At 40.5% G+C, this 27,813-nt stretch overlaps 2 protein-coding genes across 2 annotated transcripts; one reads left to right on the top strand and one right to left on the bottom strand.

Moving 5' to 3' along the window:
• Positions 1–11: 11 nt before the first annotated feature.
• LOC111270423 (uncharacterized) lies at positions 12–10,028 on the bottom strand. The gene is made up of 4 exons (XM_022850643.2): positions 8,498–10,028; positions 7,965–8,174; positions 7,294–7,559; positions 12–6,914 (listed from the first exon to the last, which is right to left on the bottom strand). Exons 1-4 carry the CDS (start codon positions 9,009–9,011, stop codon positions 6,756–6,758), a joined length of 1,149 nt encoding a protein of 382 aa, XP_022706378.1. The 5' UTR covers positions 9,012–10,028; the 3' UTR covers positions 12–6,755.
• An 11,955-nt stretch (positions 10,029–21,983) lies between these two features.
• On the top strand, positions 21,984–24,912 carry LOC111270422 (larval cuticle protein A3A). Its single transcript, XM_022850642.2, has 4 exons — positions 21,984–22,215; positions 22,884–23,000; positions 23,282–23,498; positions 23,945–24,912. Exons 1-4 carry the CDS (start codon positions 22,207–22,209, stop codon positions 24,115–24,117), a joined length of 516 nt encoding a protein of 171 aa, XP_022706377.1. The 5' UTR covers positions 21,984–22,206; the 3' UTR covers positions 24,118–24,912.
• The last annotated feature ends 2,901 nt before the right edge of the window (positions 24,913–27,813 follow it).

Genomic DNA, 27,813 nt, shown 5'->3' with positions numbered 1-27,813 from the left:
AGCGATCAAACTTCAAATTAGAAAAAGACCTTTATTTACTCGAAAAGTGAGATTGGTACAGATTATTAACATACATATATTAACTTTATCGAATGACCACGGATTACAACTATTGTTTATAATTTTATTTCTAAACATGCTATCGTGATCATTAGATCTAAACTCACATAATGATTAGTAAGGTTCGCTTTGTGGGCGTCCTTTCCAAGAACCACGGAGAACAAAATGGCCTATGGCCTTTGTGTACATAATAATGCTTTCCACTTGATGGTATTTCTGGGCTCTAAAGGGATAGGCCGCAGTTTAGAGCAAATAGGCTGATTAGCATCCATAGACCCTTCAGAACGAAAAGGACACTATCAAAACTTCCCCTCTTCTATTAATGATAGTCTACGCGCCCGGTCGACGATACACACAGTGTTTTAGGACACTTTCTCCTAAGGTCGTATGAGAATTGTATATTTATTCATATACATGTACTTACATTAGTGTATATATATATTAGTAAAGTTGCAAATTGGGCATAACCAATTGAACTTAAGCTATTATATATATATAATAATATATAATTATAATATAATAATATTATAATAATGTAAGGAATAATATTAATAATAGGACAGTAAAAGGGATTGAAGAGGGGCGGTTCATATCTACTTGAGGCGTTACTAAGAACTTTTCTCTGCAAAAATAGCAGCGCTGGTGAATGAAGACGCGCTGTTTCGTGAACGAATGAATCTAGTTTTAACATCATGTCTATATATGCATTAAGGCAGATTTTCGATGCGCTTAGGACACCAAGAACTTCTTAAGAAAAAGTTCCGCTTACAGATCGGGTTCATTGGCGAGAACCGACTTGCTGGTCCCCCTTGCCTCGAAAATTTCTGTTAGAACAAAAAAGAAATTTGCAACTTTAAGGGATGAGACTGTTGTGAGTACTAAGCAGGGATCACTTAGATGGCGCGATTGACCTATCAAATTTGTCCTGATTTGTGTATGAAATCAGGCAACTCTTGTAGCGCATGTGTCTCAAACTAACTTGGCCTTAAAATGTCAAGAAATAAAAATATGGATTTTTTTGCATGCTATGATAACAAGACATGATTCGAGAAGTGCCGTTAAAACGCAACAACTTTAAAGATGACATCTATAACAAAGTTAGATTTAATTTCGTTTTCTTTGTTGAAAATGTTTTACCAATTCCGTTTTGGCAAACCTTTTAATGGCAACATGGATAATCCGACGCAGCACGTTCCAAGAAGGATTAAAGTCACTAAAGTTAATACCTTTCAAGTAGACAAAGAGCTAAGAGAGGCGAATGGTTTTACAGCCATTTATCTGAACCTTCTGCAGCTGGCAGGTAATTTACGTAAAATATACCTGAACCCCTTGGGTAATGAAGGCCCCCAACTCTGTGCATCCTCCCTTCAAGATTATTTCTGTGCGGTCTGGGTAAATCCTTGAGAAAGTCTTTGGTTAACGCTATAACCAAAGGGAAGCACCCAACCAGACTGTCAATGGATTTCCGGCAATCCATTCGTGCGCTTTTCCCTATAAAGCGGGCGTGTTTGTCGAAGCTCTGTCAACCCAGCATAATTTTGTATTTGCGAACCCCATTCGCACGCAGGTAATTGCTCTGTTTATTTATAAAATTCTTACAAAGTAAATGATTTAGGAAGGAAGAGAAGCTATTTGTCAAGTGAATCAATTCAGTCTTATCTTGATTTCTACAATTGTATTATATACAAACATTTGCTGTTGATCGACTGAACTACTAAGAGTTTGGACACGTCTACGGCGCTAAAAATGTAACGGACGGGTAGACCCCACGATGAGCCCAAAAAATAGGATACTCTGTGTTCGCCGATGATTTTGAGTTGCAAGGACGTAAGCCAACCGTTCCGATCAAAGTAAGATAGGTCAATTGTAATCGTACGCAAACTGCTGAGGTGCCCGAGATATCAAATAGAAAAAGAGCTTCGCTGATATTTATAAACAAACCAAACATTACACTGGTAAGTAGCAGACTTGGACTGCGCTGCAGACGCATACAGAAGTGTCTACATCAAATTAGACGGTTCCATCCTGACAAAAGGGCAGGGCGAGTGCAAATGATTCTCGTGTATAGAACTGGAGGGGCGGGAAGAGTGTGTTCTTGCTATATTACGTCGAACTGCAAGCTGGAACAATACGAATCATAATCTCGATGATCCTACAATCCGCAACGCGCTGGAGCCAGTCAAGATTCTCTTTGCAGGATACTTCAATGCAGTGTCAAAGGTGTGGGGTCTGCCCGAAAGAAAAAAGAAGTATTACTGGTAGAAGGAAGAATGATCTTTCTGTAATGAACAGAACAGGGGAGCCATTTTGTATCGAGCAGGGCAGGAATCGCACGTAGATCTTACCAAACAAATTATAACATGATAGTAAGTACCTATGAACGAGGAAAGCCTACGTGATCATCACTGCATTGCGCTACGGACACGCTTCGCTTACCGGCCCTACTTAAAGATCGATACAGACTCCGAAGCACAAACGCCTTAAACAGCGTAATCAAAGGAAACAATTTCCCTAAGATCACCGAGGATTTACAACGGACATTGCACAGGGCATGTAAGCTGGCAAGCAGACCAACCATCTCAGGCAAAGGGAAACAATACAGCCTAAATGCTGGTAAAATCCGAAACTGCAAAGCAGGTACTCCAGGATAGCATTTCTGAGAGCTAAGGGCAGCACGAAACAGAGAGCAAGCCTGTTCACCTCATTGTCGAAAATGTAGGGTGGAACTTATTCACGTCATAGGCGCGACCAGAAAACTATAACGAAAGGATTTTCTTGCAGAGCTTGGGACAAATTCATAAAGAAAGCCTGGCGAGATGGTGAAAAGAAAATTAGGAGAACCTCCATGCTAGGCATGCCGAAAAAAAGACAAAGTCGACATATTGAGGAAACTATTTCCTCAACACGAGGGGTTCCCATGAGCAACTTTCGAGCCCGAACAAACACCAATGTACCCGGAGAACGAGACACGTACGGTTACGGCCGCTGAATCGCCTGCATCGCTAGGGCGAGATAACGTCCCGCTTTTGGCGGGCAAAATCGTTTTCAGAACGTTCCCGAAGGCAGTGCCCATAATAGCCACAAGGATCACGCCCAAAGGTTTGCCTAAAAAAAAAGGGAAATGGCATTCATCTCAAAAGTTTAGAATGATCGGCTCGATAAGTTCTTCGAAGAACGCTTGGAACCAATGATCGAAGACAGGCTACGATCATTCGCAAAGGAGCATGGACCTATGACCTTCAAGCAATTCGATTTTGGCAAAAGGCACTCGATCCTGATGGCGACACAAAGTGGTAGCCAAGGCCGAACTCATACGTAATATTGTCAAGACCCGAGAACTAAGCATGGCAGTACTGTTAAATGTTAATAATGCTTTTAACAGCCCTCCGGGACAGGTAATACACTCAATAGGTGATACTCTCAATGACAAAAGGAGTGCCCTTATGTTCTATATTAGTCTTACCCCTATAGAACATTGCCTACGACAATGTGCTAGGACAGCAAGATATTCCAAACAACACAGAGATCCCGGCGCATGCGGACGACATGGCATTTACTATACAAGCAAAAGCGACTGTGAAGATGGTGCTCACGTCATTAAGTCAGTGAACGCAACCTTGGCTGGAATTTGTGTGAGAAGTTAATTTCCACCTAATGGGCAGATAGATTAGAATGGTGAAGGGTGCTAGATATCCGGACATAAGACGTAAAACGGCGAACGTTATAGAAAGAATCCTGTCTAATATATATGAGACAAGAAGGTGGGCAGACGAGAGCTTCTGATAATGGTCGACAAATGACCCCTCAATTTCCTAGTTTAGTTCGGATCTTCTACAGGCTTCAGAACGAGTAACAAGCCGCTTCGAAAGCTAAAGAGGACTGCTGGACTGCGAATTTCCCAAGCATTAGGACCCTAAGTATGGCCGGAACACCTCCGTGAGAACTGAAAACAGGCGGAAAAGAATGACGAATAACTGCTCCAAAAGGCTCGGAATAACGCTCCAAAAAATCTGAGCGTAGAACTACCATGGAGAGTTGGCAGGCCAAGTGGCCGACTATACCCAACAGGAATTCCAGAAGCCGGAAACCGTCACTCGATTTCAGATACCTATAATTGCTAGAATGCGTCGAACCACAGGTGGACTTTTACGTAAAACAGATTATTATGGGCCATGGAGATTTTCAGTCCTAGCTACACAGGATTGGAAAATCCCTATCCAACATATAATCCACCTCTACCAAAAGGCAGAAAGTGATTTCTGCTATACATAACTAATCTATTTTATTTTTGAAACTGCGAGGACAAAATTTAGCAGCAAGCTCTCGACCAAGTTTAATAAAGAGAGTTTCCTAAAACCTTGTTGAATTGTTCGAAACGGGGATAGTGGAACCTATAGAGTTCATGCGCGCTACCACCGAAGCGTGGGAACTCGGAGCGATTATAGCCAAAGAAGTCTGGAACAAAAGGAAGACTTCTGCCGGAGGCAAAGAAGGATATTTGGCACGGCGTCCAGAACGCCAGGTTTACAGGTATTGGGAAATGGTGCCAGGTGATCAGTAGCATGTCACCATTTCTCGTATGAGTTTATAATTTCAGGCTGAAAGATAATAAAGCTTAAAGTCAGAGGTACATTAATGGATCTAGGCCCTGTCGGAACCGAGTCCAGCTATGCTAGGAGTCGGCCTCAATTGTGTACATCAGTGCATTCATCCCACCTCTCAACAAATGAAAGCTAGTTGACGTTATGTACTTACATAAACAACAACAAAAGCACAACGCCTCATAAGTAATCTTTAGTTTAGAATAGAAAGGAATAATATTGGGCATTGAAGATTATGCGGTCCCATTCGTACTGAGCTGTTGCTCAGGTTCAATTTTTTACCATATTATATTTTCGCAGGTCGCGTATTATATTCAACAAACTATCTTGAGTACGAAGCGTTCACCTCAATTGCGCATTGGGTGTGTATATCGAATACTCAACGATCAAAATAGGTGACATAGTAATATATAGCTTGGCGACATATATATATCTATAAGAATCTGCGATTGGATCTTTTTCTTTCAATAGACTTCTATTTTAATAAGAGTACACAAACTTGAATAACATAATCGAGTAGGTAACAGTTAGAGGCTGGGACTGAATGTCTAAGCTGTAAGAACAATACTCTTTTAGCTTTGATAAATAACATAGGATTTTCTTTGTTTGTTGAAAAAGCCCGAACATTATTACGAAGCTCTTTACCCTTGATAGGACAAAATGTATTTCACGGTGAACGAAGCGTGCGCTCGACTTGACCAATGGACAGACACATCGTGACTAAATAGTACATAGAAATGTTAGGTCGCATATTCTATAAAAAAAAAAAAAGTAAGCCTTTATAGTATTTAATGATACAAAATGTAAAATAATAATATAGATTTTTTGAACAATTTTCCGTGTTATACAATATTGTTGATCAAATCGAGTTTTTAAAAACGAAGCATAAGTATTAAATTTAGTAGTTGATTTGAGTCTGCGCATGGCCTTTTATTTGACCATGCACAATCGAACTTGTCCTTCGTTCAAATACCTGCTCTATTTATGCTGTTCCTTCAAATACTGTTTTCTCGTTTCTGCAGTAGTGGAACCCTATTTATATCTGTTTCGCTTTACTGACTGACTTTTATTATCCCCATGATTTGCCACGTATCATGTGCAGTTCCCAATAAAAGGGAACAGTAAAAGTCAGCGAAAGTGACTTTTGTTTTTAAATTCACAAGGTAGAAGGTCAGGGTGTCTAGCTATTTGGCGGGTTATTGAGGTCGCAATGGCCTACCGAGAAATAGTACCATAGCTAGCTAATGTTTGACGCTTATTCTCTACGAGATCAGTAAAGGGTCGTTGATGCAATGTTGCTGAAGGGCTTGTTTCGTCCAAAAATGTATCTCATCTAAGCTAAACTTTTCATCACTTGATCAATAGCAATTAATGTTGAGCGAAACGGCGGTGATTACTAGAGCCGATAACCCAGGCAGGTCGACTAGCTCTATAGATGCAGATTAAAATTCGATAACTAGTCTCTCGGCCGTATAAAGCTAAGAACCAGCATTTCTTGAAGCTCCCTTCAATCGCTAGCCTATGGAAGATTGACAACCTTGAGCCGCTCATTGATTAGGAGCTTCTATTGGGAGGCCACCAGAAACTGATGCCAGAGATCTTTTCCTCTATTCGAAGAAAGCACAATTGCTGTTGGCAATGCCGCTTGACGAGCATATCAGTAGAATGCTCAGCTCAAATGGATGGTCTAAAGAGCAGAGTAAGAAAGACCACGAACCGAAAGAAAGGAACGGTGGAAAGCTGTTACCTATTCGCCAAATACATTTTTCTAAGGTGTTTCCTAAAGAAGAGTAGTGAACAGCTATGCCCAGTTGAAGAAATAGATTAACTCATTATTGGTAAAGACGGTAAAGCTTCTTCCGATCTTACCAGTTTTATTCCGTTGACGAACCGCTAGAAAATTGGCAATATGCGTATCGACACGGTGAACGCTCTATGTACAGGAAAATATAGTTGGCTTTTATAGTACAATTATTGTTGAAGTTAAATCTCAGGTTAAGTGGCTAATCGAGATTGTGACTTTCGTGAAAAGGGAAGTAACAACAAAAGTGAAAATCAAGCTTTAGTTTTGAGGGTTCCATACGGTGGTCCCAATTAGTGGGTCGATGAAGAAGACTGTGAAGATCCGATAGCATTACTGAGCTGTGCCTGTAACTCCTCGAGCGACGACACTTTAATTCTTTCTGTGTGTCTCATTTGCGTTTCGAGTCCCACGTAATGGCGCAGCACGACAACCCGACCGCTCTCGAAGATCTGACCCGACAAAAACCCAGACGACCCCACGGGCATGTATTAGTTAACGCTGTGCGTAATTCACTAGACAGTTGAATCAACTATAACTGATAGCACTTGGTTTAATAATTATAGCATTGCCTGGCCCCTATATATATAGACATGCGATTTCCCCAGTCAGCTTATTGCTGTGCTAAGGCTTAGTCCTAGGGCACCGCAATCCACGTTCTGGTTAGTCTTGAACTGGCATGGACCATTGAATATACAAACACTCAACCAAAGATGGCCACGGTCCGAGTTCGCAATCATCCGTTCTAACACGAAAACCAGTTGAAAAGGATCGCTTCCCGCTGCTGTATGTATTGAGTATAACCCCACAACAATCGAACCAAAAATTTACCTTGATCTCTATTGCGTACGCTGGTATTAGATTAAACGTATCTGGAAATAGTCTCAGAAACTTATTGATTGAGAAAAGCTCCTCGTAATCCGTTACGTGGAAAATAACGTTGTACTTGGGATTGGTCAACTCTCGAAGTCGCCGCTGAAGATCCTGCAGAATGCTTGCAGCTAACTGGTACTCGAACCCTTTGATCATCTCCTTAACCACTCCATTATAACATAACAACAAATCACGGATTTTAACCCAGCGAGGTAGCTTCTGACCTAGAAATGAGTGGGTACATCACAGATTAAATATGGCGAATCATGCTCTTACTTATGTGAACTATCATAGGATTACTGTGAAATATCTAAACATTTTTTCCTAAACTGCTGAGCATGCGCATATTGCAAGGACTGTCATAGTTATTTGTATAATGTGTTGTATTTTTTCAGCGAACTTTGTGACATACAAAATATTTGAACTCCTCGGTAAAACGATACTATTCGTTTGTTTTCGAGGGTCCGTTTCGGACGTCATAGAACTGTTTCATATTTCTATCCATTTTACCCTATTTTCTATAGACTGGTGTGGTTATGGGGGTATTTTCTGTAAAAATTGTTTTCTCTCCATTTACTCCATCTATCGTTGATCTGGTTAGTATTTCTGAATTGTTATTAATTTTATACCTGTTGACCAATAAAACTGGAAGAGATCCATAATATTGGAGCCGTTCTGAAGGTCTTCAAGAAGTTCACTATCGTTTTCAATGGCTTTCCGGTTAAGGTAACGAACGTAGGACGCTGCGTTGCGCATTTTGCATGGTACAGTATAGAGATTGGCCTCATTATGCGAAGCCATTTCATTGCGCAGACGATATCTCCGCATTCGGTCGTCGTCTTTCAGACGAAAAAAAAAATAGAACGTTTACAAAATAGCTCAAGCATAAACATACAGAGGTAAGTCACCGTTTCCGCTAACTAAAATGATGCACACGAGCTTTTAACTTTACTTAACTAGCAAATCACTGTTAGCACTAGCAAATCGATGTTAGGTTAATTTTGGGTTATAATGAAATAAGCAATAAAATATTGTATTGTAGTACGGTTTCCTTGAAGTACGCCAAAAACGTTGAACGTGCACTGAATTAGACATAATAAAGCGTCTTCAAAACACTCATGGAGTACACATCTCGACCAATCAGGGCCCCAGGCTTTCTTACCTGATAGCTGAAAGTTGGGTACAGCCTGCAGCTCAGTAAGATTGTAGTATCCCGCGTACATAAACTCGGCCGACAACAAGAGATTCGACACTTGCGGTGCGTGGAAGACGGCACGGGAACAGCGTGTGCTATGTTCGCTTGCTAGGGCGTTAGCTATACTTGTTATTTTACTTGAGGCAAAATCGTTTATGCGATGTTGGTAGTGGTAAGCATAGAAACGGTCTCGAAGTGCTGGGATCACAAGCCCGCTTTCTCTGCCATTTGTAAAGTTACTCAATAATGGAAATGGAACACGTACTGCCGGCGTGAACAGGATCACGGTTAGACAAAGCTTTTTTTCAGGAAGACGTTCTCTAAGAAGCAGATCTTCATTGATCAGGTCGGCTACCAGTAGCATAAAGATGAGAACGATGATCATGTAAAATAGCTTTCGAAGAATTGATACCGATGAAGATAGCGCAATCAGCTCGGCTGGCCCAAAGCACAACCGTGACAACAGATTCCGGGGGCACATTTCTAGGCGCTTGCGCTGACCGCAAGACCCAGGGGCAATTTGAAGTGTATAACTCGGCTTAGTAAAATCTCGTATCTCTCAAGTTTCTCTTAAGTTAAGGCTTCTTTCACATACCGCTTTTCACCGGACTATTACACTCCGCTTCATGCTGGCACAGCAAAACCCAACAATTGCCCCCGACCAACGACAATATCCTAGACAATACGTCGGTCGCGACCCGGTGCGTTGCGATCCCGCATCCTTTCTGGATTTTTGGATGTCGTTCTACCGTGCTGTAAACCGATAAGTATCTTGAGTGAATCACTTTCAGTTGTTGTTTGTTAAATTTCGTTAAAGATGAATCGGGGCAGAATCGGTGGACCATCGTCAGTATGGCTGATCTGTCAATCAGTCATTCATTCGACGCATGAAGGGCGTTGTGGCTCCTGTGGAAAGTGAGCATGGAGCACGTAGGCCGGCCAGCATACTACTGAACACGGCGGCCAAACGATGACATCTATACATAGAAAGAAGGAGGCAAAATACCTAGAAAGCACCACGCCAGTTTCCTCCTACTATAAAAGAAAAGTACGATGCCATTCGGGTATCGTCTCTCGAATCCGGGCGCCCGTTGATTATTTGGAGAAGGTAAGAATGATGGCCAACGTCTTACGCCAAGTCGATCATCCCCAGCCAACACACACACAACGACTGCGCTGTAACGGACGTCAATGTTGAGGCCAGACGGGGGCTCATAACGTAATATAGCGGTGCTCCGCGTGACTCAACGAGCAGTGATGGTGACAGGCACGGATTAGTATTGACACAGTCATGTCGATGCTTTATTAAAGCTGACGTAGAAAATTCCAGCCAATTTCAGAGATTAATTTAGTGAAGGATCTGCCTTCATTGATATTTGATCATAATTCTATGCACGGAAGCAATTTTGATTGAACGATAACATTAAATCAACGAAGATGAGCTGCCTATCAGTGAACGAACATAGTGCTTAAACAGAATAAGATTTCTCCGATTTCTAGATTAGGTCAACGCTGTGAATAAATTGTAAATTTATTATAGCTAGCTGATTCTCCAAATGATCTTTTCCTTAAAAGTGACCATAGACAATTTTTCGCTGACTTGTTTTCATTTTATATAGAATAGCATTAGGATGACGTACACCGATTAGTATTGATCTCTAACCCACGGCGTCCATTCTACGCTGGGCTATGCCGAACATGTAATGGCACCCACCGATGTTTTGTCGGGATGAAATTTCTAGGCTTGAATGTTTCCATAAGAGAAGAGCTGTCTGCTGCGAAACAGTGGCCATTTCGAGGAATCGGAAGTGTCACGGCACACTGTGCCACGTAACAGAACTTCATTTGGTTACAATAGTCCCATCTGTTTTACAACTATTTAATCAATCTGCTATTAGCGTAAACCTTTTATAATAGGCGCTCGAGATTGACTTTGTGTGGGCTATTTAGTCATTTCAGTCAACGATCTATGGTGAGATAGATGTTAAATTCAATTGAAACCAATCTAGAATTTGAGAATAGGTACAATATATACTGATCAGTAGCTTGTATGTATCAAACACTTTAGCTTAGTTTCAACTGTTTTGTAGATTCAGTTTTCATGATTGCCGTGTCGCCCAGGTTATTGAAAAGTTTCCATTACCTCTCAATATGTATATATATATATAGTGGGACGTCTAGCTCTAGACCTTTTCTTATGGGTGGCTGTGTCTAAACGAAAGCAGATAGGATGATTTTCTTGAACTGTTACTGATTACGTTCATGTCTACTTAAAATAACCGCCGTTTACCACGATTATAACTGCAATTAGGGATCTAGACCACTAACTAGCCATTTTTTTTTTATATTCAAATAACGTGATACTAGTGAGCGTGTTTGAACGCCATTGCTAGCCGGTCAAAAGACTCCAAAAACACAAAGAGCTGGTGCAAGCGGGCTCAAAATGACTTGAAAAGATTACCCGCTGAAACTTATCTAAACGATCCAAGTAGCAATAAACTTAAAAAGAAAAGTACTTCTCACTGATCGAGCTTTGGGTCATCTTGAGCCTTCTCGTACCTTTCAAACGTTTTTGAGTCTCTGCATTTTTGAAACTCCTGACCTGCCGTCACACCAAAACTTAACTTGAACGCTCTTTCGTATAGAACGCATTGGACAAATTTACACCTGCCAATCCCGGTCGACGCACGACTTAAATTTTTGCATCAAAATTCAAGAAATGACTTTTTGAGTCATGTTTATAAATTTCAAACCTTTTAAATCTAATCAATATTGAGAATTTTTTAGATTTGCCTTATCTAGGTCTTCCTGAAATTCGCCTGACGCCCTATCAAAACTGGCAATGTCTGCTTCGAGCAAAAAAAGAATTCAATCTTGATAGGGATTTGCCCAAGACATTGTCTAATAATTAATCAGCCTTTAAGTTAAAAAAAAAAAACAACGCATAGCTTTTTTCTCACTATGAGTTCGTTATTCCGCTGTAGGCAACGATGAGTGTATGGTCGGTACAACAAACAGCCCGAAACATTGTCTGAATTTGAATGCTCCACCCTATATATCTGTAGATATATGTGTGCTACTTTATATCGATTAAATATAGATATCTGCGCGTGTTCCCCCTAGAAGAAAAAGATCCAATTGGCACGATGGCCATGTCAGAAAAATCGCTTTCACCGATCTCTTTTACTAAATGTCTCGTACAAATCCTTGACAGATAAATCTAGGGACAATGTAACAGCCCTTTGATGATAACTGGTTTGCTTTTCGAACAAAATTAATATAATCTTATATAGTTACGCCTTCGGACGTGCAAATTTGGATCCAACACGCAAGCCGAGGCTCCAGTCTCCCATACATGATATGGCTAGTGTTATTTCTAGATTTTTATTGAATGCCATTTTTTCCCTCTACTTTTTTCTTTTATCGGCACCGTCTTGCGAGGGGAAGAAAAGTGAATTAATATTGTATAAACCAGGTGAATAGATTGTCAGGGTCTGGCTTCTTGTTTTCGCTATCCAGTATTACAATGGCGTTTGCAGAAGTTGGGGTCGGTAGCACCCAGTAGTCAAATGAATAATGACCAATGGATAGACCAGAGTGATTTGCTAAGGCAGCAGTAGTAATAAAAGTAAGAGGTACGAGTCATCAGATGATGTAAGCTCATGGGTATTAGTTGCGTAGCTTGCCACCTAGAAGTTAGATCCTTCGACAAGAGGCATTATAATAAGATCTGGGCTAGAGTCCGGAGCAGTGCGTACAAATAGCACAATTTATCTGTATCATATAGTAACTGGGGTCGTATGATGGTCGAGGAAATTATCGCTCTTAATGCTAACAGACAACAAGCTAAAATGCAGCATATAGAAAATAAAGCTTTCATCAGGGTACCGGCTGCCTTACGTTGATCTAACTTTTTGGATGGACCTCCAGCTGACGACTTCTGAAAATCAACGACTTAGATAAACAGGTGAATGGATTCATAATGGTGTCATACAGCGAGCAGGCACGACTTATTGTCCTTTTGAAAAACCAGGCTAATCATAAGGCCTTGTTGTTTATTCTATCCGGATTCCCATACCGGTCTATTGTTACTACTACTACATGTGTTATTTTTTCCAACTATTCGTTGTCTAAAGCAACCCGTCTAGTGCGTAAGACTAAGTGTGGTAGCCGCGCAGTATCATTGGTCGTTCCAGATACGCTGACGTAGAGAAAGTAGTTTGAGACAAAAAAAAGTATTCCAAGTTGCTAGGGTAAATATATAGGGTAATATATATATAAAAACACCATTCAGGCTGGTAAGTGATCGTAATGGGGAGATTAAACATTAGCTTCAGTAAGTACTTCTTCTTGTGCAGTAAATTGAAGGTAGTTCTCTGGCAGCAGTATTGGCCCACGTGCTATTATTAGAAAGCAGAGGGAGGCAGCTTTTGCACGAAAGTATATATAAAATATGGGGACGAAGCTATTTTTGATCAAACTCGACAATGTAGAAAATATTTAGGTGGATTTATTTGATTTGTCAACGACAATTTGCACAATTTATCATCTTATTCTGTTATCTACTGGATAACATAGAACTCTGCTTGTCTATCCGTCCGTTTGCCTGCTCAACCCAGACTGACCCTTGCGGGCCACGAGAACTTTACCCTGGAATGAGTTGGGTGTAATATAGAGTTAAGAAAATGAACACTGCCTCCCAAGGTCAATTTCTTTTTTCTCTATCCTATAGATCATGATTATTAATTTTATACAATGGTAATTTATTGCGAAGTAAAGTTTGTCACACGCGTATACAATAAATTAAGCCCTATACTACGGGTGCAAAATTTCAAGGGAAGTTATCGATCTCTGACTTCTCTCATACGTAATGGTAAAGCGATGATTTTTTTAGTTTATTGCTTCATAACTGATGAAGTTCGAAGAGCTTTAGGCGATTTTTTTGGAATGCGAGATTACTTTTCCGGCTGGCAACCTCATTGGCCGATAGAAGAACGTAGTGCTGATTTGGGAAACGGCTGATGGGTTGGAACTATGTTGATGTTCATATCTCTCGATTGCATTTTCCCATTGTTCCCTAGAGCGTAACGTAGTTCACAGTAGTTTTTGTTCCTTCTTCAGTTGATCACTGCCATCAATATATTCATTCTTCCGTCGGGGGGCTAGAAGCAATGATCGATGACCTTGTCAGCCAAGCTTTAGCCGACCAGGATGTTCTTTGTTAATTTGCTCGACAAATACATACTGTTTTGTTAATTTCAATTAAGAGGTAAAGTTCTTCCAGAAGAGTGTTCTTTTTACTTGTATAGGAAACGTGACGCTGATTAGGATGATTTGTGACAAAACTGACCAAACATAAACCATCTTGGTGTATGTGGGCGATATTCTTCAATTGGATGAACTGGGATCAATTAAAACGGGAAAAACCAATACAGGAAATGAATGTAACAAATATCGTCCGATTACAACCACGTCCAACAAGGGTAACTAGAACAAGATGAATGTTGTTTACAGATTTACTGGACCAGAAAAATTTATCACTGCAGTGGGCTGCCGCAGGATCTCAGGAGAATCAAATTATAGATCTGATATCAAACTATAATTTAGACTAAATGACACGCGAACCAAACTCGTTCTTATTGATGGAGACTAATGAAATAGCTGCAAAAGACTAACGGGCCAGGACAAATGTAACGGGAAAACTGTGTATGAATTTTATAGTCTATAACAGGCCGAGGTTACCATCGACAAATCAGTTAGGTCAACAGTAAAACAGGCGCGGGACATACTGCCTAGTGTATCAATAAAAATGACCGTGTCTGTAAATTCGCTATTCGAAAATATCACATGTGCCCATATTCTCGATAGGTTGGTAATTGTTCTCTCCTGGCGTGGGGATTTTTCGAGATTGGAGTGGCTATTAGTTGACACCCTTGTTAGATGGATTACATTAGGTCTATCCAAAAGGTAACAGAGTCAGTGGGAACCAGATGATGTATTAACTGAATCTAATAGGCCAATTGCAAGAATTTAACACATGTTGCAATCTACTAACTATCGAGATTGTGGATCTGTCATTATAATAAGTTGGATATGGCACAAATCAATTCATCACTCTAAGAGCAGGATGGCAAAATGAACGCGGCAAAGCTACACATATTCTTGGGAAATTCTCTTGGGAGATCGGGGTAACAATAAGAATATAGCGGTATAAAAAGGACAGGGTAACTGTAACGGAATAAGTGTTAGTCCACACATATTCAAGTTACACCTCACCATGAGACATGTGCGGCATCATATAACTAAATTAGCTAGAGCTACTGCGACCTAAATCCAATGCAGAGCCCCACTCACATAACCGTGGTAAGCGAACGTAGCAAGTTCACGCCCGTGAACTTTTTTTTTTTTAACATTGTGGGCTATATTCTAGCTTCTTGTACCCATCTACCGAGCCATCTACGGCTACCGAGGTGAGGTACTGCGTGTTCAGACGTACACACCGTCATTTATTCAGACTACGCATTTTCCTTTCATCAATATACCTAGCCGTCGTTACGACCGTGCGGATTCCGCCGTTCGCCATGTCGATATTTCAAATGTAAAACCATCGTAGATTTCTACCGCAGAACGGTCACAGCACAGGTCGACTGCGCAGATAAAATAATGCCTAGCCAGAAACAAATGATCTCTTTTTAAAAGAGAACCATCTAAAATACATTGCAGACCTTATTCCCTAATCTCATACTTCAAGCACTAGTCGACGTAGACGCAATACTAAAGGATATTAGTTTTAAAAAGCTCTCTGTTGCTAAATACTGGCCAGTAGAGTAAAATGTTTATGCTAGGCGCACGCACAAATCATATCATTTTCAGATATTCCTCTGTTCAATCTTTTGTACTCTTTTTGTCCTGCCGCAGCGATTTGGCAAAAATATATCTAAAAACTAACATAAAGTTTACTACATGGTTCTCGTTTTCACGGCTTCAGTTATAATGTGACACGAAATACAAAAACCACAATGTGCTAATTTAGCTTAAAATAGAGCAAAAAATACAAAGGTATTTAGAAAAACGTATTTTTCAGCCGTTTTCTGAACCTGACTTCGTGAGCGTTCGATTTCACCCCACCCCTGCTACATGAGAAAATGGTTGAAAGAAGACATTTTGTGCCATCTTACCATATCAGTTGAGAAATTAAGCGATATCGCTTTATAATGCTTTCGCGAGTAATCGAAGTAAAATATAGAGGTTACCCTTTGGCTTTGTGTCAAGTCCATTGCCGTAGCGTTGAAGGAATGGGCATAACTCTGAAAATGTTTGTGGGCCACATCTCTTGTGGTAGGCTTTCGTTTGTGGCAAGTATGAACTTGCCATTAAAAAACAATAACAAATTGATCCTTTAAGCTATACCGTTGTCGTTCTTACTGTGAAAATACCCTGTATAAGGCCGACACGCGATATAAAACACATGTTTCTCCCCTGATCAACAGCCAAGTGAAATTATATTTTATGGATGACTCCATTAGATAAAACCTAAATTATTTTAGAGACCTGCAGCGGAATGCACAGTTAGTCAACAGGAGACTCGGCAAGAGAAACAAGGAACGCAGAAGGTAGATGTTGCTTATGCGGTGATAGGCAACTCACGAGCTAACTTTTTACTAGAATCTGTAGAACAGTAGTGCTACCAGATGTCTAGGCCAACATCATTAAACGTCAGGCTAAATTTTGACTTTAAAAAAAAAGTTGCCGATTTGCCTAACTCATCAAAGGCTTCGTTAATAATAAATGCATTTTTGATTCCGGTCTTCGGAAGGTATACGTTCCCCTCCAGCTGGTTAGCAATTTCGATGGAAGCGATCAATTTATGATCGCTTTGAGGGGGTATGAAAGGATGCATAATCAAGTTTATCGCTTTGCGGGTTTTTCCTAATATGTCGGAGGACCAGGGGGTCTCAGTTGTGATGCTAGCTGCTTGACCAAATGGCTAGAGGTATAGTGCGTTTGGCGGCGAACCCCAATAGCTTCAGAACCGAGTTTTGCTGCAAATGCGGCAAAATGGCCACTTTTGTGTAAGACGATTCGAAGATCGCACCCCGAACGGAAATTAGCGGCGCTTACAATCAGAAGCTGAATAAACGCTTCTCTCCGGACAATCGATCCGCAACGGACCGACCTGGCCAGTCCAGCCCTACGGATCGTCACCGACAGGAGGCACTCGGTCGTACCGTTGGTCCCACAATTCACATTTTGGTAACAGTGCCTTAGGCCGAACTCCATTTGAATCGTTTCATGGACTTAACACTGCTGATTTGCCTGCTGAGCCTCTACAGTCGCGATCAGACCAAGAGTTTGATCATTCCGGCTTCGACTGAGACCTACGTCCATCTTCGCCGGCGGGGACGAGACGCTGAAATAATCCCTTTTTTGCGCCGTTTCTATCTGAAGAAATTTTTTGTTCTATGCCTCCTTTGCCAACAGCGCGACACGTCCCGGAAGCTGTTGACGTCGCACGGTACATTTATCCTATATGTACACTGTTGCTTCGTGCTAACGGCTATTGAACGCGTGACGGCAAGTGATGAGGGCCTCGTGATAGAAATGATAGTCATGTGTGTGTGTGTGGTAAATAATATGTTTCGTATTCTGACTCACGAACGTTAACACGCTTTGTGGTGCAGAACTGCATTTACGATTTATATTCTCTATTTGTATTTTCTGTTTGGTCATTCATAAAGATTTGCTTTTCTTACTTGAAAATATTAAATGAGCTGGGGCTCTGACGTTGACTCAATATCCCACTCGGGTCGTCAGCGTAAACCCAGTGATAACTTTCAGATAATAAAACTCTTCTTTTCTTCTGGATTGATCTACTAACCATTTGCCACGAACGCCGAAGTTCCTTCCAGGTCCAAATGATTACTACACAAAAACAACTGCTGCAGTAAGAGATTTTAATACATACCTAAATATGCTTCACTCGTTTCAACAGAAAAAGGGGCTAATTGAGTTCTCATAACAGCACGTTATGAGAACTCAATTAGCTAGACGTCAAGGCGACGATAGCTCGCGATAGTAAGAATTGGCTCAGGCGAAGCTTTTCGGATGTTGCCTTGCACAGTTACACAATTGGCTCTCATAACGCGGTTCTCCCGATTCGCGAGGCAATAAATTGCACGCCTAGTTGCCATGACGATGAGGGTATGTATACGTCTCACTCCCGTTAAAGGTATAATTTTTATCGTAGAAATAAACTTCCATTTTAGAGACAAAACGATTACGGATTTCGCTTGAAGCTAACGTGGTATTGTCATAGTCCATTCACATCAACGTCGATATTTGGTTAGCTTTTTCTGCTTTTAATGGATTTTTTTGGAGATTAATTCCGCGCGAACCGGAAGGTCGAAAACCTGAGAACTAGTGCGTATATTGAAACACCGACAAGAGGCTAGGTAGCGAAGCAGTTACTCCTTATATATGCACACAATGACATCATGGCGACCTGACGCAGTAAATGTAGCTGACAGCCAGATGAGCGAAGTCGTGACGTCCTCACAAATTAGGTTGACGTTGAGAATGCGTTTAGATGTCATATGAACTATACGATACTTAATTGGGCAAGCCTTTGCAAGCCTCATACATCTGCTAAGTGGCCAGAAATTTTTCGAAAAAATTCTTGTTATTACGTTACGTTTTCTTCTTTTCCAGCTGTATTAACGCCTCAGGAAAAAGGCTGTTTGCCATCAAGGGATGTGCAATCCTATTATCGTAATACCAGTACCTCATATTAATTCGGGTATGATCACAAAATGAGCAAAATCTAGTTCGAAAGACGAATTGTTAGTATTGATCTTATAAACAAGTAAAACTAGTCTAGAAATAGTGCAGCAGCACCGTCGCTGCCTGCGCGTTGTTAATGAACTTTCCGAAGGTCAATTAATTGAGATACGCTAGTCAGGCCAATAAAATGCGTCACATTAATATGGACCGAACCAAATGGCCCTTTGTGCAGCCACAATATAAAGTATAGATAATAAAATAACAAAACACATTAGAATTAGCTTTCTAGCTTGAATAAAAAACTAGCAAATGTATCAATCTTCACCATTGGGTAACAATTACGTGCATTTTTTACGAATAGCATCGCACTAACATTTACGTATGATCTTTTTCCTACAGATGGGTTTATAGATCAGTTTTTGGTGTTAACTTAGTTCAACTTCGAGCGGAACACTACATTCAACGACGTCCATTTACTTTTGCCCACTCCCAGACGTCTTGCTCAAAAGTCCAGCGAGGGTCCCGTTGTATGAAATATGCTCTGTCGGTTGTTGAAGGGTACGCGGAATATACAAATAGCTTCAAACTTTCTTTTTATAAAAATTTGATACATGAAATAGTATCTGGTAAACTGGGAATTTTTTAAAGGTGCGAATCGTATAACTGCGATGGTATATGTAGAGATAAAGAAGCTTAGGGTATTTAATTACATTCAGAGTTCGTCCCGATTTTAGGCCAACGCTGTGGATCTTTATTTCACTGATTCGTCTTGAAAAAGGCGATTTGTCCAAGCACGCACAAATACGTTGTGATTCCTTGTAAGTTTGTTTTTCATCCATTATTAATATGCTCCCACTAATCTCAGTTCCTTAATTTGATCTCTGATCGTTATAGTTTTACGTCCGAGTGGTACTAGCCTATGGGATCTAGCGTCCAATTTCAAAGTTGTCTTCAAAAAAAAAAAACAAATTGAAGTGCCTTCAAGTGGGCCTGAAAAGGACATAAAACTTCGCCGTCATTCGTGTGTGGTAATTGATGTTACCGGTTATTTTTTTAGCCTTTACGCCTAGTGAAATCATTATCTTTCATGAAGTGACGATCCGCGAACAAAATTATTCATGGGTGATGCCCCCTTTTTCTAACTGAACGGAACAAGATAGCCCATCCATAGCTGGTTCGCGCGCCTCTAAAAAGACTCTTTGAAATGAATCTATCACTCTATTCCTACAACCTCGTAATCACGGTAACATCTGCAGAAATTTGGGAGAGCTAAAATAATAGTTTTTTCACGAAACGGTAACATGGGATAATTATGAAGACCGCTTGGCAGGGAAACGTGCTCTAAAATGATCCCTGTTTTTTTTTTCTATAGCGCTTGCTGTGACAATGAAAGCATGTCGAAAAACGTATAGGACTATAGTAATTTTTATCATGATGCTAATCTGACGAGCTGATTAGCTAGTAATTTGAAAAATTTCAGATGTATGAAAAATTCAGCTTGAATTTGAAATGAACGTCGCAGTTTTACGTAGGCGTTATAGGAGAAACTTCAGACACGTTCAGTGCACTAAATAAAAAGAAGTTGAGCTTTCAATGTACCCTTAAAAAGTAACATGCGGTTAAATAAAATTACAATCATATAAATATCTGATATATTAAATTATAATTTCAATAAACAGCCTCCAATCCAACTATGTCAACATACGCTCGGAGGAGACGTTATTCCAGAACTGGGGACGAATCGGTAGCATGCTTTTCCAGGTCTGCGTGCAGCTAAGAAACCTAGCTCCTAAAGATTAGAGATCAAGCTGAGTATTACAAACCTAGGAAAAAGTAGATAAAAATGAGTTTTGAATTGATCTGATAGTTAACGCGTTTGCCTTGCTTCTGTGCGAAGGTTTGAATGAGTCACTTAAAGACGGAAAATAGAAGCAGATAATACTTAAGAGAGCGAAGAATAACAAGGCCTTATGCTCTTATAAAAAGCCTTATAGAAATAAGGGAGAAGGGAAGGTTATCATTGGTGAACGATATGCAATGATCGAGGAAAGAGAAAATAGATTCCGGCCCTCGCAGGTTATGTTCATTCTAGCCGCGCACCAGCTGCCAAAACAACAAATGAACTGCTCCTAATCACGGGCAAATCGACTAGGCGTATACGGTATAAGATATAAAAACTTTTTAAAAAAAAAAAAGTTTTTTTAAGGATGTGATATAATTGATGCGGAGCATATAATTCATAAACTTGTAACGGCCCGTAAACGCGCTACAGTCTACTTGCCTGTATATAGAAGCTATAAGATAGCTATAGAAGCCTGAAGAAGGTCGAGTTTGGTTGAATACGTCACTACTACTACTACTACTACTACTACTACTACTACTACTACTACTACTACTACTACTACTACCACCTGAAATATTTAGACGATTTCTTGGAAACCATGCCACATTTACACCCTTGTATAGGCCCCACAAAAGGACTGACCGATTTTTTTTTTTTTAATAATTACCAATTTTCGTAATAATGAAAAATAATTAAAATGGTTAATTACTTGACGTGTTGCAGATTTTAGTACTTTTCATCAGGTGTTACACAAAACAAGACATATTGCTCTGGAATTGTCCACTGGCAATAAAAATGGTAACGGGAATAGCAACAATGATTGTATGCCAATAATTCTGACAACTGTCGTTGTATAATGCTTATATAATTAGCAGTTTCTATTTAGACAAAGTTTTGCAAGTTTCTAGAAGCAACAATGGAAGTTTCGAAAGAACCAGCTTTTACAATTCGATCAGAAACTCTTCAAGGCTAATTAGCATCATTATGAATAAGGAACATTTAACGACCATCCTTACAACTCTTATAACGAACCCCTCGAATATAAGATCTCGGTAAGTCAAGTCATTGTAGATATATAGCTATTCTTCCTTCTTCTCCTACTTTTTACCGTATTGACAGGTCTCTTTTTGTTCTTCGTGACAAATCGTTGCGCTGTAATTAATTGACCGGTATAGGGGTTCATTTATCTAATGAGCCAAGATGTTCTAGTTGTGTGTCGTTAATGAACATTGATAAATGGAATGATAATTTAATTTATAAAGCAAACGTAGGGGAAATGACATGTCTTGAAAAATATAGCATGCATTAAACCTCACCAGAATAATAGCTCCTCCCCCACACATCGTGAATATGCGTAATGCAAAGTGAGCCACATATAGGCGTTTTTTTACCACTGTGTGTGTCGTTATTTTAGTTTCCTCATTTATCAGCATATGGTCCAGCACCCCCGATTCTTAGAACAGTTCCAACAAATGCCCCTGCCGTGAAGATATATCTACTACAGAAATTGCACGATAATCTTCACCATCTCTGTGCATAGTTGCCTTAATCATCCTGCTCTTTTTTGTTCGTTTTTTTCGCCGTTCTTAGGCCATCACGACGACGAGGTCCCTCATCGTCGCGTATCGCTAAGTGGTTAGCCAGCTGTCCCCTCAAACTTCTAAACGCCACTGCTTTGCCTATCGTCGTCAATGTCGTTGTTGTCATATGTAAGAACGATGATAGTATCGTCGCAACATGACCCTCACCGGTCGGGCAATCTGTTTCCCTTTTTGGCCGCTTGGCAGTTTATGTCCATGTGACGCTAAAAGTTCGGTCAGCGATGCAGCAGTAGCAGAAGTAGTCGCGTGCGCGGACCCGGCTAGTCTAGGCAAGGGTGGCAAGGTATCGTGAGATGCAAGGCAGCTCTTAAAAAGGCTGCCGTTGTTCACTGGGCGTTACATTCGCGCGGGTTGTAAGGCGACAAACCTCATCCATTGACTCATCTGTTTGTTACAAACAGCAGCAGCAGCAGGTCCTTTCACGAAGCTTTGCGGCAAATCTAGTGCACAATATGTTTAAGGTACTGTGACATACTGACCTTATATAAAGGCCTTTGGAAGCGATGGAAAAGGAAGAAGTGAGGCTGTTTAATTCGTTATTTAACAGTAGCCGGCCGACAATTAGACACAATCGCATATGATATCGTCCCTGCATAGTGACCTCTTTGTGTAGCCATTTTGATCACTTATCGCAGCAACTGAGGGATAGCACAGAAATCTGAACCTAGAACTGACAAAGTGAATCGTCGAGTGAGCATTACCATAAAATTGACGCGGTGTGAAATACTACTGAAGGATACCGTTTTTGGATGGGGAGTTTAAACAATGTTTGTGCACTTAGGGCCCCTATGCAGCACGTTATCTAATTTTCTATTGTTTACACTCGATGTATACTCGTTTCGATGTATTGTAACCTGAAGACGTAATTTTTTCGGTTCGATCGAAAAGGTTCGATCCTGGATGTATATTCTAAACACCGGAGAACATGACCCGAATGCTACTAGTCCCTGACAACTTTGTAGATTCAGTCGAGAAAAAATCTTGCTCTTTGCCTATTGAGTAAACCCAGCTGTTAGTGGAGATTCACAGCAAACTAGGTAATAGGCCTTCTTTCTTTTCTCTACAATCAAGCGTCTGGGACAATAAGACGATCAATTAATCGCGACTGGTTTGTTCCTCCGCTGCTCAGGCTTTGGTACTTTCGGCGGTGTCGGCGACTGCCTTAGCTGGACATCACTATACGCCGCTTTATGCCACGTCTTCCCACTTTCAGCCGTTGTATACCGCAGCTGCCAACGTCAAAGAGGTAGCTGATCTCATACAGAGTCCTTACCCAAATATGTAAGAAGTGTCTTTTTTCGAGGATTAAAGAATACAGATGGATCCTGTAGATAGCAAACCTTGGACAACTCCACAACTGTCCGTTTAAATACTATCGTAGATCATTTAGGAGTACAGCATCAATCCGTCCGGAATAGAGATCTACTAGATTTGTTAGTTACGTATAGAAGAAGAAGGATTAGCTTGTCCTAGGTTAACTGGCCAATGAAAGACAATTGCTCATTCTCCAGACTGTTATTTTTGCAGGTCCACGAAGAACCCGTATATGCCCCTCAGCCTTATTCTTTCGGCTACGACACGGTAGACGAGTACGGAAACAAACAGTTCCGACAAGAGACTTCCGATGCCAACAATGCCAAAAGAGGCTCGTACGGTTATACTGATGCTGACGGTATCTACCGGAGGGTTGACTATGTCGCGGACGCAGCAGGATTTCGTGCTACCATATCCACAAATGAGCCAGGTAGTAGCCATGAAACTAAGAAATCCTAATCGATACTATATTTTAGCTTTGAGAGAAACTGTCTAACCTGGAGCTTGCTGATCATACGAAGGCTTCTAACGAACATTTGGTTGAAACTGGATGGAGCACATGAAGCGTGGTCGACAACTTTTGCGTTCATACTCACACGTCGAAAGACGCTACTAGATACCTTTGTTTACTAAAAACTGCTAAGATATCTACCATTGTTCCTAATTAACCATATTAACTATGCCGTATTAGTTATCGTCGAGGTGATTATAGTGTTCCGACACGAGAATTAACGTTTACATTTAACTGCATATTGAAGTATGTGATAACATTGCCCAACAATTAAGTAGGGTCGTTTGGCCAAATCGCCGTACAAATTCGTGCATACGAAATAGTTATACTCTGCATACGACGGCACATTATCAAATATATTGCAGGCACCAAGGCTGGACAGTCTGCTGATGCCGTTTTCAACGCCCCTGAAGGCGTGAAAACTTCTGCTCCAGTCGTGAAGGCAGCCTCTGCTTACTTAGCGCCCACGTACGTTGCTCCCGCGTATGCACCTGCCGTGAAGCCCGGATATGGTTTTGGATACCGTAAGCGAGCCTAAGTATAGCTATAATTAGAAGTGTCCCGATTAGTTTTATGATCTATCATTGACTTGGCAGTAATTTTATGTAAATTTCCATCCGTATCGAAAGTAGATCAATTTTATGTCAGTCGAACGGGCAAACCGGATTCTCTCGGATCTTGGTGCAATGTGAAAGTAAACCCTTGCGGTAATTTATATGCTTGAAAACGACTCGAGATCACTAACCTAAAGAGTTAGGGTCATACATTTTGTAAGTAGAAGAAATCTTCACAGACGGTCACGTCATACATGTCACGTGTTATGGCCATCAATCAATCACAGCCTGCTTCTGGCTACAAGAACTCCATTTTCATGACAGGTGTTTTGCACATTTAGGAGTGAGGTCTAGATGGAGAAATTTAAGTTATTGTTGACGATACATTTTATTTATCCAATGCTGCTTCCGCTTTATTTTTAATTTCGACATTTTGTGTACGCTATAACCTGACACACAGATTTCCATTAAAATTTCATCGTTTGAAAACGAATACGGTTCATCGTATACACTTAATCCTCTCTTTAGTTCCCTAATTATATGACAAAGATACATCAAAGCGTATCGCACTCTGTACATAGAGTTACTTTTCATTGTTCGTAAAGGGCCATTGATATTCTCCCCCTACGTTTTTCTACAAATTTGAATTTCGATAGCGTTTTGTTATATATGCGTAAATGGCGAAAAAAAAAAAAAAAAAAACAGAGAACAATTCATAAAAACAATAGAAATCGTACTAATAATCATACTTAATTTTGAATAAACCTTACGTTAAGAAATGACGCGTTCTTATTTGTCGCTATATTTCTTCTTCAGCTCGAGTTGGTCAGTGATTCGGTCAGAGGCCGAAACGTAGATTTCTGAATCGTTTTACCAACTGGTTTTCCGAGGCGATATCGTTAATACCAGATATTTTTTTGTGGTAAAATTTAGTGGCTACATATAGGTATCATCCTGAAAGTCAGCCATGCCTTTATAGGACAGCGTAGTTGCGCTATGCAGGTAAAGGAAATAGGTTGGTGGAAATGAATTTACGCCAAGCTAGGTTTTAACGAATTTGACAGTTGGTTAGGTGTTGTCTATTAGGGTATTCAAAATGCACGCTCCATAGCAAAAACAATAATGTTTCGTCCAATATATAGGGCGTACGGTGTCTAGCAGACAGAAAGACACGGTTAGCCAACGCCGTGTTAGAGAACGCGAGATCATTGCAGAGTTTATCTGTAATGATCTCGCGTTCTCTAACTATAGTTTTGCATTTGACCGCATTTAACGGTTCCCTACTCAGTGTTCGCAAAGGCAGCGTCAGAATTTGAGCGAGAACAATAGTTCCGTCCATCGTAAATCCATATCCCAAATAACGTCCGTCAAACAAGATTGTCTTCATTTTGCGTCTTGTATAGAACGTGCAAGGTTAAACCATTGAGGTTAGTGGAAGAACTGAACGCTTATGGACTTGATCTTCAAGAGATCGAGGATGATTGAACCGTTTCAGAACAGAACAGCGCTGAACCTTGAGTTTAACAGGAATAAATCGGAAGCGGAAACCAGTCAGCTAAATTCTTTCTTTTATATACATGCAATGCCTGTACCATGACTAGGATAAATGGGAAAAATATGGCACTTACATTAAACGTAGCGTAATCGTACATTGGCTGAACGCGTCTGTGTAGTGAGCCGGAATGAAGAACTCAAATAATTTGCTAAAATCACAGAGTCGAAATTTTTATGGTCAGTGTTATATGCGCCCGATTATAAAACGTTCGTTCTATTTTTTCTTTTCAACTGCTTACAGTTATTATTTAGTTGTGTGTTTTGTTTTCAGAATAACTGTAGATTGAGGATAGCACCTGATTACAAATGGGCTTAGAAAGCACGCATACAGGTAGATTGGAAAAGCCTATAGGCGGCTTCACTATTAGGACGTACATTACGGATTCAACATTTGTGTTCAATCTGTAGTTTCATTTTATCCGCTTAGATTTATCGGCACATTGTCGAAGACGGCAACTAGAGAGTTCCTATAGTCATTTGGAAATTGATAACAGAATGTACATCTCTAGAATTACCATTATACATATGTCTGAAACGGCCGACAGCTCCACCGGTCGAGCACCAGACGACAAAACTACGCTGTATATATACTAATCACAGGCTAGATTCCTTATCATGGTCTCTCTTTACATTAATTTTATTCTACAGAATTAATAGACAGTTACCTTTTTTTTCGATAGATGCTTTCCGAGAAGTTCATCTTAAACGTCAGTACCAGATAATTTAGAAATGATTTGAAGTTTAGCCGCAATTTAAGCCAAGCGATGGCTCACAGCTGCGTTCAATCAAAGGTTCATTCACTCCGCGTCAACCCTCCCCGGCGGCTGTTAGGCCCCCGAAGAGAAGTCCTGATCCACTGGACATAATGACGATAACGTTGACAGTGGTGCCGGCCGATCTTATAATGTTGATTCTCAATAGCGATACTTGCTCTCGCTACTGTTGCCTGCGTTCAGACGCTCGGCCGCAACACCGTTTCGGCCATACGCACACGTTCACCTTTAGACGCCAATGACATCCCGCCAGGACTGCCAGCGTTGGCCTACTATGGAATTGCATTTTTCTATTAAAAAAACAAAAAGGTAACGTATAATCTGAGCCGTGTATATATATATATATATATATATATATATATATATATATATATACACGTATAGTGAAAAAGACCTCTGTACATTGACGCTCTTCAAAAACGTGATGAAACTGAAGAAACGCAATTAGGGTATACTGTCAGACGTTTTGAACACTCTCCCAGATTTGGGTCTTCGCTTAGTTCAAAATGGGTCGCGCACTTGATACGAGTGCGAGTATGAATAAATTCATTCGTCGACTTAACCTTCATGATTCCAAAAATCAGTCTTCGCTCATTTTCGTTAATGTATTTGTTTTTGCATGAACAGCGATGATAATATGAAAGTTGTTTTGTATGTATGTTAAAAAAAGCCAATGTACTGTACTTTGTTGTCACAAAGGATTTTTAAGTCGTCTGCAATGTCTAGACTACTTACAACCTTATCACTGTGCTTCATGGACAGCTAATGGAACGTTGTTCATATATATGTATATATATATATATACGTAGAGGCCTCAGATACCGTCTACGCGATTGGTGGTATAATATACTAAAGACGAGCATTTTGCTTTAATGACCAACTGGTACTAACAACACAAATCAGTCAGTTTTTCCTGTTGCGCAGTAGAGGCATATAACTCTAAAATATGACTACACTGATATTCGTGCAGGGAAGTTAACAAACTTAGTGATTTGCCCAATTGATGATTATGCGCAGACTGATCGCATTTGGACGGCATTGTCGCTGTCAGAAAAACAGGTGACAACCTCACGCATTACGTCGATCCCATAAAAACATCCAGTAGGTTTCTGACAGGCTCTTCGTAGACATACAACACACAGCTCAATATCTACTCGTTCCTCGCGAGGAACCATCAAGCCGCAGGTGAAATACGGCACAAAGCAAATACAATAAACGTTCCGGTATTTGGCACACGCATCTACTTCATAGAAGTATGTACTCCGTATGATTTATCTCCGAGCCTTCAGAGACGCATCCAACGAACTAAATTAATCGCACGTTAACTATGACCATTCACAATTTCGAAGAATT

Source organism: Varroa jacobsoni, unplaced genomic scaffold, assembly GCF_002532875.2.
Source record: "Varroa jacobsoni isolate VJ856 unplaced genomic scaffold, vjacob_1.0 scaffold_1472, whole genome shotgun sequence".
NCBI classification, from domain to species: domain Eukaryota; kingdom Metazoa; phylum Arthropoda; class Arachnida; order Mesostigmata; family Varroidae; genus Varroa; species Varroa jacobsoni.
The sequence above is the reverse complement of the archived record's forward strand: the minus strand, read 5'-3'. Positions and strand labels throughout refer to the sequence as shown.